We start from the raw sequence: 13,704 nt of genomic DNA, 5'->3' as shown, positions 1-13,704 counted from the left end.
CCCCCAAAAAAATGACGTGGGGTCCCCCCTAATTTAATAGCTAGCAAAGGCTAGGCAGACAGCTGGGGGCTGATATTAATAGCCCAGGAAGGGAGCCATGAATATTGGCCCCCTCCCAGGCTAGAAACACCAGCCGTCAGCCGCCCCAGAAATGGCGCATTCATAGGATGCGCCAATTCTGGCACTTAGCCTCGCTCTTCCACGCTGCCCTGGTGCGGTGGCAGGGGGTAATAGGGTTGGGGTTGATGTCAGCTTATAATGCCAGCTGACATCAAGCCCAGGTTAGTAATGGAGAGGCGTCTATAAGACACCCCCATTACTAACCCCATAGTCAAAGTTAAAAAAAACACAAACACCCAGAATAAAGTCCTTTAATTGAAATAAAGACACAATCCTTTATTGTTCTAAATTAAACCATACTTACCATCACGCCCATTCCAGCTGAAGCCAACGATCTCCTGCAATAAAAGAAAAATAATAAAGCAACCTCATCCTTACCTTTCCATGGTTCCCACGACAGCTTCAGCTCTGCTACATCGAGATGACAGGCTGGACCGCAGCAGAACGCTGCCATCCAGCCTGTCATCCCGCAGACACTGAGAAGCGCAGGCTTGCTTGCGCTGCTCAGCGTCTCTCTGTGACGACATCCAGATGAGCCGAGTTCATGTCCAATGAACTCGGCTCACCTCATGCACGTCACTGACAGCGTGGGAAAATTCTCACGCTGAAGCGCTGATTGCAGGAGAATTTTCCCACGCTGTCAGTGACGTGCAGGAGGTGAGCTGAGTTCATTGGACATGAGCTCACCTCATGCACATCACTGACAGCGTGGGAGAATTCTCCTGCACTCAGCACTTCAGCGTGAGAATTTTCCCACGCTGTCAGTGACGTGCATGAGGTGAGCCGAGTTCATTGGACATGACCTCGGCTCATCTGGATGCCGTCACAGCGAGACAGTGAGGAGCGCAAGCATGCCTGCGCTTCTCAGTGTCTGCGGGATGACAGACTGGATGGCAGCGTTCTGCTGCGGTCCAGCCAGTCATCTCGATGTAGCAGAGCTGAAGCTGTCGTGGGAACCATGGAAAGGTAAGGATGAGGTTGGTTTATTATTTTTCTTTTATTGCAGGAGATCGTTGGCTTCAGCTGGAATGGGTGTGATGGTAAGTATGGTTTAATTTAGAACAATAAAGAATTGTGTCTTTATTTCAATTAAAGGACTTTATTCTGGGTGTTGTGTTTTTTTTAAATACTTTACTAGAAATTCATGGCGGTCATGTCTAATACTGGCGTGACCCCATGAATTTTGGGCTTGGGGCCAGCTGATAATACCAAGCTGGCCCTAACCCCTTTATTACCCAGTGAGCCACCGCACCAGGGCCCTGGATGAGTTGGGTACAGCGCCAGAAGATGGCGCTTCTATGAACGCGCCATTTTCCGGGGTGGCTGCGGACTGCAATTTGTAGCGGGGGGGGGCCCAGAAAGCTTGGGCCTCCCTGCGCTGCAGATTCCAGCCCCCAGCTGCCTAGTTGTACCTGGCTGGACACAAAAATAGGGCGAAGCCCCACGTACTTTTTTTTAATTATTTCATGAAATTCATGAAATAATTAAGAAAAAAAGGCCTTCCCTATATTGTTGTGTCCGGCCAGGTACAAATAGGCAGCTGGTGGATGGGGGCAGCCCGTTCCTGCCTGCTGTACCTGGCTGGACACAAATATAGTGCGAAGCCCCACTTCAATTTTTTTAAATTATTTCAGGAAATTCATGAAATAATTTAAAAAAAATTGACGTGGGGCTTCGCACTATATTTGTGTCCAGCCAGGTACAGCAGGCAGGAACGGGCTGCCCCCAACCACCAGCTGCCTATTTGTACCTGGCCGGACACAACAATATAGGGAAGCCCTTTTTTTCTTAATTATTTCATGAAATAATTTAAAGAAAATTGACGTGGGGCTTCGCCCTGTTTTTGTGTCCAGCCAGGTACAACTAGGCAGCTGGGGGCTGGAATCTGCAGCGGAGGGAGGCCCAAGCTTTCTGGGCCACCCCCGCTGCAAATTGCAGTCCGCAGCCACCCCGGAAAATGGCGCGTTCATAGAAGCGCCATCTTCTGGCGCTGTACCCAACTCATCCAGGGCCCTGATGCGGTGGCTCACTGGGTAATAAAGGGGTTAGGGCCAGCTTGGCATTATCAGCTGGCCCTAAGCCCGAAATTCATGGGGTCACGCCAATATTAGACATGACCACCATGAATTTCTAGTAAAGTATTTAAAAAAAACACAACACCCAGAAAAAAGTCCTTTAATTGAAATAAACACACAATTCTTTATTGTTCTAAATTAAACCATACTTACCATGACGCCCATTCCAGCTGAAGCCAACGATCTCCTGAAATAAAAGAAAAATAATAAAGCAACATCATCCTTACCTTTCCATGGTTCCCATGACAGCTTCAGCTCTGCTACATCGAGATGACAGGCTGGACCGCAGCAGAACGCTGCCATCCAGCCTCTCATCCCGCAGACACTGAGAAGCACAGGCTTGCTTGCGCTCCACAGTGTCTCTCTGTGAGGGCATCCAGATGAGCCGAGTTAATGTCCAATGAACTCGGCTCACCTCATGCACGTCACTGACAGCATGGGAAAATTCTCCTGCACTCAGCGCTTCAGCGTGGGAGAATTCTCACACTGAAGCGCTGAGTGCAGGAGAATTCTCCCACGCTGTCAGTGACGTGCAGGAGGTGAGCTGAGTTCATTGGACATGAGCTCACCTTATGCACGTCACTGACAGCGTGGGAAAATTCTCCTGCACTCAGCGCTTCAGCGTGGGAGAATTCTCACGCTGAAGCGCTGAGTGCAGGAGAATTCTCCCACGCTGTCAGTGACGTGCAGGAGGTGAGCTGAGTTCATTGGACTTGAGCTCACCTTATGCACGTCACTGACAGCGTGGGAGAATTCTCCTGCACTCACCGCTTCAGCGTGAGAATTTTCCCACGCTGTCAGTGACGTGCATGTGGTGAGCCGAGTTCATTGGACATGAACTCGGCTCATCTGGATGTCGTCACAGAGAGACGCTGAGCAGCGCAAGCAAGCCTGCGCTTCTCAGTGTCTGCGGGATGACAGGCTGGATGGCAGCGTTCTGCTGCGGTCCAGCCTGTCATCTCGATGTAGCAGAGCTGAAGCTGTCGTGGGAACCATGGAAAGGTAAGGATGAGGTTGCTTTATTATTTTTCTTTTATTGCAGGAGATCGTTGGCTTCAGCTGGAATGGGCGTGACGGTAAGTATGGTTTAATTTAGAACAATAAAGGATTGTGTCTTTATTTCAATTAAAGGACTTTATTCTGGGTGTTTGTGTTTTTTTTAACTTTGACTATGGGGTTAGTAATGGGGGTGTCTTATAGACGCCTCTCCATTACTAACCTGGGCTTGATGTCAGCTGGCATTATAAGCTGACATCAACCCCAACCCTATTACCCCCTGCCACCGCACCAGGGCAGCGTGGAAGAGCGAGGCTAAGTGCCAGAATTGGCGCATCCTATGAATGCGCCATTTCTGGGGCGGCTGACGGCTGGTGTTTCTAGCCTGGGAGGGGGCCAATATTCATGGCTCCCTTCCTGGGCTATTAATATCAGCCCCCAGCTGTCTGCCTAGCCTTTGCTAGCTATTAAATTAGGGGGGACCCCACGTCATTTTTTTTGGGGTGTCCCCCATTTTAATAGCTAGTAAAGGCTATGTATTCAGCTGGGGGCTGATATTAGTAGCCTGGGAAGCTCCGTGGGTATTACCCCCTTCCCAGGCTTCAAACATCTGCCCCAGCCGTCTGCTTAACCTCCGCTAGAGCCTAAAATTAAGGGGAACCCCACGCCAATTTTTTTAATAATAAATCCTTTATTTTAATACTAAATGACAAGTACAGTAACCAACACTATCACTGTACTTCATATATATGTGACTGACATGTTTCTATCTATCTAATCTATGTGTGAAGCTCTATTCTGTCTGTTATAAATTGTCGGGTACCGCTGCTGAATTGCCGGCCGGCTTTTTTAAAGAGACGGTGCATGAAAACACTATTATTTTTTTTGATAAATCCTTTACGCTAAATGACAAGTACAGTAAGCAACACTGTCACTGTACTTCGTATATATGTGGCTGACATGTTTCTATCTATCTAATCTATGTGTGAAGCTCTATTCTGTCTGTTATAAATTGTCGGGTACCGCTGCTGAATTGCCGGCCGGCTTTTTTAAAGAGACGGTGCATGAAAACACTATTATTTTTTTTGATAAATCCTTTACGCTAAATGACAAGTACAGTAAGCAGCACTTTCACTGTACTTCGTATATATGTGGCTGACATGTTTATATCTATCTAATCTATGTGTGAAGCTCTATTCTTTCGGTTCTAAATTGTCGGGTACAGGTGTATGCCGCTGCTGAATTGCCGGCTTTTCATGTTTCACTGTTGGCACTGTTCCCATCGATTTGGGCAATCACTGTAATGCCACAACCACCATGGCTGTGGCATTACAGTGAGTGGCAGACAATCCCTGCATGATTGGTGCTCTAAATAGCGCCAGACATGCAGGACACGCTTTTGGTGCACGAACAGTTATCGAACATAACCTCGAACAGCCGAATTTTTTGCAAATCGTTCGGGTTCGTCGAACAACTCGAACACCGCCCAAAACAGCTCGAATTTGAGATTGGCGAACAGTTCTAGTCGAACACCGCTCATCTCTAGTAGTGATTTAAACAAATATATCTATCTATCTATATATATATACACACGTGGTCAAAATTGTTGGTACCCCTCGTTTAATGAAAGAAAAACCCGCAATGGTCACAGAAATAACTTGAATCTGACAAAAGTAATAATAAATTAAAAATCTATGAAAATGAACAAATGAAAGTAAGACATTGCTTTTCAACCCTGCTTCCACAGAATTTTTAAAAAATTTAAACTCATGAAATAGACCTGGACAGAAATGATGTTACCCCTGAAAATAATGTGACAAAATGGACATGTTAAATCAAGTTGTGTCCACTAATTAGCATCACAGATGTCTACAATCTTGTAATCAGTCAGTGGACCTGTATATAGGGCTACAGATACTCACTGTGCTATTTGGTGACATGGTGTGTACCACACTCAACATGGACCAGAGGAAGCAAAGAAACGAGATTAGAAAGAAAATTATAGACAAGCATGTTAAAGGTAAAGGTTATAAGACCATCTCCAAGCAGCTTGATTTTCCTGTGACTACAGTTGCACATATTATTCAGAAATTTAAGATCCATAGGACTGTAGCCAACCTCCCTGGACGTGGCCGCACAAGGAAAATTGATGACAAATCAAAGAGACGGATAATACGAATGGTAACAAAAGAGCCCAGGATAACTTCTAAAGAAAGTAAAGGTGAACTTCAAGCTCAAGGAACATCAGTGTCAGATCGCACCATCCATCATTGTTTGATCCAAAGTGGACTTCATGGGAGACGACCAAGGAGAAGACCATTGTTGAAAACAAATCATAAAAAAGCCAGACTGGAATTTGCCAAACTACATGTTGACAAGCCACAAAGCTTCTGGGAGAATATCCTACGGACAGATGAGACAAAAATGGAAGTTTTTGGCAAGGCACATCAGCTCTATGTTCACAGACAGAAAAATGAAGCATATCAAGAAAAGAACACTGCCTCTACTGTAAAACATGGAGGAGGCTCTGTTATTTTCTGGGGCTGCTTTGCTGCATCTGGCACAGGGTGTCTTTAATCTGTTCAGGGTACAATGAAATCTCAAGACTATCAAGGGATTCTAGAAAGAAATGAGCTGCCCAGTGTCAGAAAGCCTGATCTCAGTCGCAGGTCATGCGTCTTGCAACAAGATAATGACCCAAAACACACAGCTAAAAACACCCAAGAATGGCTAAGAGGAAAACATTGGACTATTCTGAAGTGGCCTTCTATGAGCCCTGACCTAAATCCTATTGAGCATCTTTGGAAAGAGCTGAAACATGCCTTCTGGAAAAGGCAACCTTTAAACACGAGACAACTGGAGCAGTTTGCTCATGAGGAGTGGACCAAAATACCTGTCGAGAGGTGCAGAAGTCTCATTGACAGTTACATGAATCGTTTGATTGCAGTGATTGCCTCAAAGGGTTGTTCAACAAAATATTAAGTTGAGAGTTCCATCATTTCTGTCCAGGCCTATTTCATGAGTTTAATTTTTTAAACAATTCTGTGGAAGCAGGGTTGAAAAGCAATGTCTGACTTTCATTTGTTCATTTTAAAAGATTTTTAATTTATTTTTACCTTTGTCAGATTCAAGTTATTTCTGTGACCATTGTGGGTTTTTCTTTCATTAAACGAGGGGTACCAACAATTTTGACACGTATGTATATACAACCCCTGGCAAAAATTATGGAATCACCGGGCTCGGAGGATGTTCATTCAGTTGTTTAATGTTGTTGTAAAAAAGCAGATCACAGACATGGCACAAAACTAAAGTCATTTCAAATGGCAACTTTAGGGCTTTAAGAAACACTAAAAGTAATCAAGATTAAAAATATGGTACTCAGTAAGGGTAATATTTTTCAGACCAAGCAGAGGGAAAAAATTATGGAATCACTCAATTCTGAGGAAAAAAATCTGTGTGTATATACATATATATATATATATATATATATCATTTTTTTCATTTCATTTTTTTTAATTCACAGTTTACTTTATTTTTTTAGTCTCATTAGGGGATTTCAATCTGCGATCATGTGAATATTCATACTATATGCTGCAGTACATAGTATGACTGACGTTCTCCTCTGATGCGAACAGGAGGATTTGGATGGCAGTCATTGAGGCCTTAAGCATGTCCCTAACTGCCATTGTAACCCATCACATCCTCAGGGGAATTGATCGGATTTGACGCACAAAGTCACAGGCAAGCAGGCCATTAGAATGCCTCTGTCAGTGATTGACATTAAGACGATTAAACAGCAGCAATGTATTGTGACGCCCTGCTGCTGCAGGCTGTCACAGAACTCCTGGGTGCTGGACAGATGGATTCTCCCCAGTGGCCTCAATTCATGCAGACACCTCCACCCAAGTCCACTAGATGGAGCCCTGTCAGGTCTATATATACTGGGGCGTGGAGTTCAGGAAGTCAGTCAGTGGGAAGCAGTGAGTGTGACACGATGCTGCAGCACCAGACAAGCTGAAGTCTGTGTGGCTGAAAGCCAGGCTAGGCCCCAGGCTGCGGGCTAGTCTGGCCATTGAGGGCCTAGAGTGGGCCAGAAGGCAGAGGAGAGGAGAAGAGCTATCTGGGACAGAGGGACCATAGAAGGTTCGTCCCAGACACAAGCCGGGCACCGGGCCCATGCTTATTGGGATCTCTATGCCCAGTAGGGAATCCGGCATACTGAGGAGGATTTCATATCCCTCAGTCCACCTGTGAATACCGCACATTCAGAGGACTAGGTACCACGAAGGCCCCAGCGTCCAGGGATCATGGTAACCAGTGGGAAAGCCCTCGCCGCCAAGCAAGCCGGGTGAGAGAAACATCAAGGGAGCTAGACCCTGTTCCAGGCAGGTCAGAAGCTCCAGGGAGAGAGACAGAAAGATACAGGAAGGAGGCCTTACACCCGCTCACTGGGGAGCAAGACCTGAAGTGCACACCACCTACAAGTACCCCGGACCGTACCTGACTTCCATCTGCAGTAAAGGTACTGAAACTAGCCCCGGTGTGTGTGTCTGCTCTTCTTCTGACCCGGCTGGGTCCCCTCTCTCCTGCATCCCTTCACACCATCCCTGCGCCGGGGGCCCGCTCCACCTGTGGGGAGCAGAAACACCTCAGCTGCTATCCCATCACCCCCCCGGAGGTCTGAAGCAGCGCTGGTAAACCTTACCAGGTACCACAGGTGGCGTCACAAACTATTTATTTTATTTTTCCTATCCAAGTTACAATCCCCCTTTTTGGTTGACCGCCCTGGGCCACGGACCGGCCAGCCACTGTGACCTATCCCTCACCAGCATCCATAGACCCGGCTGCCGAGTACCCCATTGCCCCGGGGGCGCGTCAGTATGCTAGCTACATACACACAACCAGAGTCTACACATGTAAAGAGTGAGCTCAACTCCTTAGCCTACTCTGTACACCCATTACACGACCTGTGAAAAAAATGTTCATGGGGTCATTAAAGGGTTAAAGAAAGTACACTTGAGTTTCCACAGAAAGGGAGACAGAAATTGCACACTCCTTAATATCAGTAATTCTCCACTGCACAAGACAGGAGGTTCCTCATGGGCTGTAGTAGGGGAAATCAATACTGTAATAATGCTGATGCTGATGAGAGTTGGTGAAGACAGGAGCACAAGAGACACATAAACCTCAAGTTTAAGGTTACTGGGAGGGATACATAATCAGGAGGGATTATCATAGCCTGTATAAAAGCTAGGGCAGGAAATGCAGCAGCCAGTTTGTGGGGAATCTAGATGGTGAGAAGATGTAACAGCTCACAGCTTAACAAAATATATAGGGAGAGAAAACTGTAAAACAGTGAATAAACTTTATAGGTAGTGTGTGTGACAACACAGCAGTGAAGAACGATTACCATGCATTTAACCATAGCCTTTTACATTGAGATCACTTTGACATTACTAAGGCTGTGCTTTCATTAAAGGGGTTGTGCAGTCAAAAGGCACTGTGCACTGTGGGGAGACCCGGGACTGGAGACTATGTATATGTTATACATATCCCCGGCCATTCAGTGCCGCCTCACTCCATACACTTGTATGGAGCGAGGTCACGCCCCGTCTAGTGAAGTGGATGGGCAGTGGGCGCGTCCGATTACAAGGCTCAGCCTTGCTCAATACAAGTGTATGGAGAGCGAGGCCGCACCCACTGGCCGGGGGTATGTATAACGTACATATACAGTGCGTGTGCTGGGGGATTCATAAGTCTGCAGTCATGCAGAGTGACTGCAGACATCACTTTTGACTGGACAACCCCTTTAAAGAGATTGAAATGAGTTATTTACAGACCTAGGAGACCTCAGATTGTCATATATTTATTTTTAGGGCATTTGAAGCACTTGTGATTTACTGATAATTGAATTTAAAAAAAAATTGCTTGCTTGCCTAGGACTAGCGATCCTCTTTTTTATACACACACTGCATCTGCTGCACACAGCATTCTGATGCTTGGTTGTATAAGGACCCTATGTCCTTTGCCGGGGCAGCTTGCAATAGACATAATAAGGATAGGTGATAACTTACTGAACATTGGGGTTCAGCTGCTGGGACCCTCACTGATAAGGAATTTTTATCACTGTTCTACTGCTGCTCCATTAATGCTCTCGGTTTTTTCCAGCTGCCCCATAATGAATTAAAGGAGTGCCGGTTGGGCATCTGATGTACCGATTTGTTTTGTAACGATGATTAAAGTTTCCCATCAGGGAGGTTAAAAAATTCCCCGTTCTGCTGATTGCTGAGGGGCCAGCAGTGTCCCATCCACCAATCAGCTAGTTATCTATCCAGTGGATAGGCGAAAATTTGTTTTTCACGGGCAACTCTTTAAATTTACTCAAAAATGAAGCATGACTTTTCGGTAATGTGACAGATATGTATTTTGGACTATTCATTTTAACAGTTTCATCTCCTCAAATTGGTAAACAATGGGATGTAATTGGTGGCCAAGTTTGTTTTTCCTTAAAGGGTTTATCCAAGAGTATTTTTTTTACTATGGGCCTAAAAACTAAAAGGCAGGTAGTTGCTACCTACCTGCCTGTTGTGCCCAGCGCTGATCTCTGCAGACACAAAGTGGACACAGACCGTTCTTGCCAGCAATTCAGCGTATTTTGTTCACGTCAGATCGACAGAGCAGCAGCTTCTTTTCCACTCTGCTGTTGACGGGGCGTGACTGCCAATGTCATGTTGATTGATAGCCAGCTCCCCACTGTATAACTGCGGGGAGCTGGTTGTCAATCAAGATGACGTTAGCAGTCACGTCCTGACGACTGAGCAGCCCAGAAGAGGAAGAGCTGTTCTGTTGACGTTGAGCAGCTGAATCGCTTCTCTGTGCCAGCGCCAGATAGAACAGGAGGGTAGTTAGCAACCTTCCTGTTAGTTTTTAAGCCTATAGTTAAAAAAAAAAGTCCTGGATAAACCCTTTAATGTCCATCAGATGGCAGAGTAATCTCAAGGTGACATTTTTCCGAAAACCACAAGATAACAGTGCGCGTGTGTGTCACTGTCACCTCTAAGCCTGGGATGAGAAAAGACTCTTCCTTTCTTTAAAATCCTAATCCCTGTACCTGCCAACATCACACAGGTTAAGTTACTCTCTGCCGCCTACATGATTTCAGCCTTGTGTGTCCACTAATCAAAGTAGACCGTTCACGAAAACAAGGAGGTACAAGGGACAGTGAGTTTCAGCAAGAGCAGAAGATTCTGCAGCAGATTATAATAGGAGCAATGGTGATGAAGAAGTCCAGGGACAATGGAGACCCCATGCCTTCTGACCAGCCCCATGAGATATGATCAGTTCACTTCTTTATAGACCATAATAACGGTTTATCCCTTTTTATTTTAGGAGTATTCGTTGCCTGCGCAACATCATACACTGGAACCTTATAACTGCATTTATCCTTCGCAACATCACCTGGTTTGTGATGCAGCTGACACTAAGCCATGAAGCTCATGACAGTAATGTGGTATGTAACCTTGACCTCAGGAGAAGCTTCTCTGCCCTCTAAATGTTTTACTGCATTGCAGTAAATGAGATGCATGTCTGATGTCTATGCCTCACCCATCTTTTACTGTTACTGTCAGGCTGCATTTTCTCCTTAATTTAATGGCCGCTGATGGCCAAACTTCTGCTTGTCCAGCTCTTTTTTTTATTCACACCAGTGCATTCTGCCATTGTAATATAGCAGAGTCAGCAATTTCCTGTATATCAATAATGTGTAAAGGTGGCAGGAGCAGGAACTGTTACCCAGCATTCCTGTATGTACAACCCGCAGAGGCGCAGAGTGCCAGCTGCTGCAGAGTGGCACTGTTACTGTCTATCATGCTGCTGCAGGTGGCACTAGCACATAATGCAGAGGCTAAGGGTTGGCAGAAAGAAAAACATGCTGGGCAATAGAGGGAAAGGCTGTAACATAGAGAATTAGAGTTATATATATAAATATATATATATACAGTACAGACCAAAAGTTTGGACACACCTTCTCATTTAAAGATTTTTCTGTATTTTCATGACTATGAAAATTGTACATTCACACTGAAGGCATCAAAACTATGAATTAACACATGTGGAATTATATACTTAACAAAAAAGTGTGAAACAACTGAAAATATGTCTTATATTCTAGGTTCTTCAAAGTAGCCACCTTTTCCTTTGATGACTGCTTTGCACACTCTTGGCATTCTCTTGATGAGCTTCAAGAGGTAGTCTTTTGAGCCACCCGTGGAAGTCTCAGCATCTAATCTAATAAACAACTATTGTTTTTTGGGAAAAGGTTGCCACCTTGGGGAGGTTTCCAGCAAAGTATATTTTATTATAAAGGATAAAAAGCACAATAGGGTCTTATCTAGGTATTAGGGTATGTGCACACGATGCAGAAATGAAGCAGAAAATTTCTGCATCATTTCTGCATCTCCCTGGCAGAAAAAACGTATGTGGATTGTACATGCCTTTTTCCTGCGGAAAACATGCGGATTGACAAGCGCTTTCCAGGCGATTTTAGCATCACTTGGAAAATGCTTGTGACAACTAGGTCACACTATATAAATCCATGCAAACAGCATGGATTTATATAGTGTGACCCGAGAGAATGGTAAAAATAAAAAATAAATGTATACTTTACCCTCTGATGGCCCCCGGTGTCCTGCTTTACACTCCGTTCTCCCTTGTCGGCAACATTGAATTGAAAGACCTGCCGACGTCAGCGTGACGTGACCCGTCACATGACTCTGACGTCAGCGCAGGTCCTTCAACTCACTGCAAAGTGCCGGGAACCAAGCAGGAGTGGTGCGCGGGCCGACAGAAGGTAAGTATACATTTATTTTTTATTTTATTCTTTTTTTACAGCTTTTTTATGGTACCTGGGTGTGGAGGAGAGTCTCAGCTTCTCCACACTTGGGTACCATCCGCATATTAGAACGCGCCAATAACGCAAGTACAAATGCAGTCTTGTGGAATTGGCGCGTTCTAATGCAAGTCAATGGCGGTGAAACCGCCACGTTTACGCAAAATTAATTGACATGCTGCGGATTTTTGAGCGCAGCACATGCGGATTTCAATTGGGGAACATTGCTGCCCTTCTACCATGCGTTTTTAATGCGTTTCCGCGGCGTTTACGCAGCTGCAAAAACGCTGCGGAAACGCATTAAAAACGCATCGTGTGAACTCAGCCTTATGGATAGAGATATAGAAAGCTGCTCACCTGTAAGGGTTGTGTGTGACACATCTACTAACATAGCATAGTTGTCAGCCGCTGCAACATCCACAGAGTTGTATATAATAGAAAATCAGAGTAAGTGGACTTCAAGTGCGCTGCTGATTCAAGGACGAATCATAAACAAATTAATTGAAGGTGGTTTATTTGTCAATGCATTTCAGAGTCAAATCCAACTCCATCCTCAGAACAACCACATGTTCTTGGTTGGTTCATTCTTAAATCAGCAGCACATTTGAAATCCACTTACTCTGACTTTCTAAAGTATATTTTATGATATACACACGGAATGTATTTTGAAAATGTGACTGTTGGGGGTCCGACTGCTGGGACTGCTACTCGTCCCAAGCACACAGGACACTGCTTCTTATGACATGGGCCTCCAATTGTCGGCACCATTGGAGAATGTGACTGTTCAAATGCAGAGTTCAAGTCCTCTTCCTTCTGAAGAGGTTATTTCCATATTTAAATTCTCTGAGGAGCATTGCATGGCCTATAAGTCTCCTTACACGGGCTTGGTACTCTCCACAAGCAGAAACGTTCCCCCTTAAACACCCAATAAGAAGTTTTTCACTTCGCCAAATCAGATCTCATGCTTTGCACTGAGGAGCTGCAACACCTCGAAACATGTCTGCAAGTGAAGTTTCTGGTTTGGCTTCTTATCCTGTCATGCTGCAAGAATCGCCTAAGGGTCAATATTGATAACTTTTAGGATTGCTACATCCTATAGGTGGCACCAAAGATCAAGTCCTCTTCCTTCTAAAGAGGCTATTTGCATGTTCAAATGCCTTTACACTCAATTTAAATCTATGGTGTACTCAATTTTTTCCACTCCTACAGATTTTGGTGGAAGGTGGATGCACAGTCACTTCTACACTGGGAAAAGAAGCCGGCCTCTCTTGTCACTGTAAGGAATGGGATTCGGGTACCAGTGGCCCAACTTCTACAAACGTTTTCTAGTATACAGGGTGGTCCAAAAGTAGGTGGACAGAAAGTGTAATAAGGTTATGAAGGGGGAGATTTATCAAACACTAAATTGCAGCCGCCTGTCTGGATCATCCTCCAATAAACCATGAATTAGACGTGGACGATAAGCTTTCCACCCAATAGATTTCAGGATTCTCATGATAGAAGCTCGTGAAATTCCCAGTTCCTAAGAGGCTCTTCTAGTGGACTCTTTTGGACTCTGAACAAATGTTTCAGCAACAAGTTGTTTATTATCTTCTGTACAGACTGTTTTGGGTCGACCAATTTTTG

General features: G+C 45.0%; 1 protein-coding gene across 3 annotated transcripts in view; it reads left to right on the top strand.

Moving 5' to 3' along the window:
- The window catches only part of LOC141272416 (corticotropin-releasing factor receptor 1), a 411,824-nt gene that overhangs the window by 376,338 nt on the left and 21,782 nt on the right, over nt 1-13,704 (top strand). For all 3 annotated transcript variants that reach the window (XM_073683122.1, XM_073683121.1, XM_073683120.1), the window contains one exon: nt 10,581-10,701. In XM_073683122.1, coding sequence (XP_073539223.1) covers nt 10,581-10,701 — 121 coding nt within the window. The remainder of the gene's footprint in view (nt 1-10,580; nt 10,702-13,704) is intronic.

This window comes from Phyllobates terribilis, unplaced genomic scaffold (genome assembly GCF_046119375.1).
Source record: "Phyllobates terribilis strain yellow unplaced genomic scaffold, ASM4611937v1 Scaffold_5__5_contigs__length_657084704, whole genome shotgun sequence".
Taxonomy (NCBI): Eukaryota; Metazoa; Chordata; class Amphibia; order Anura; family Dendrobatidae; genus Phyllobates; species Phyllobates terribilis.
Note: the sequence above shows the minus strand (reverse complement) of the source record. Positions and strands in the feature narration are given on the sequence as shown.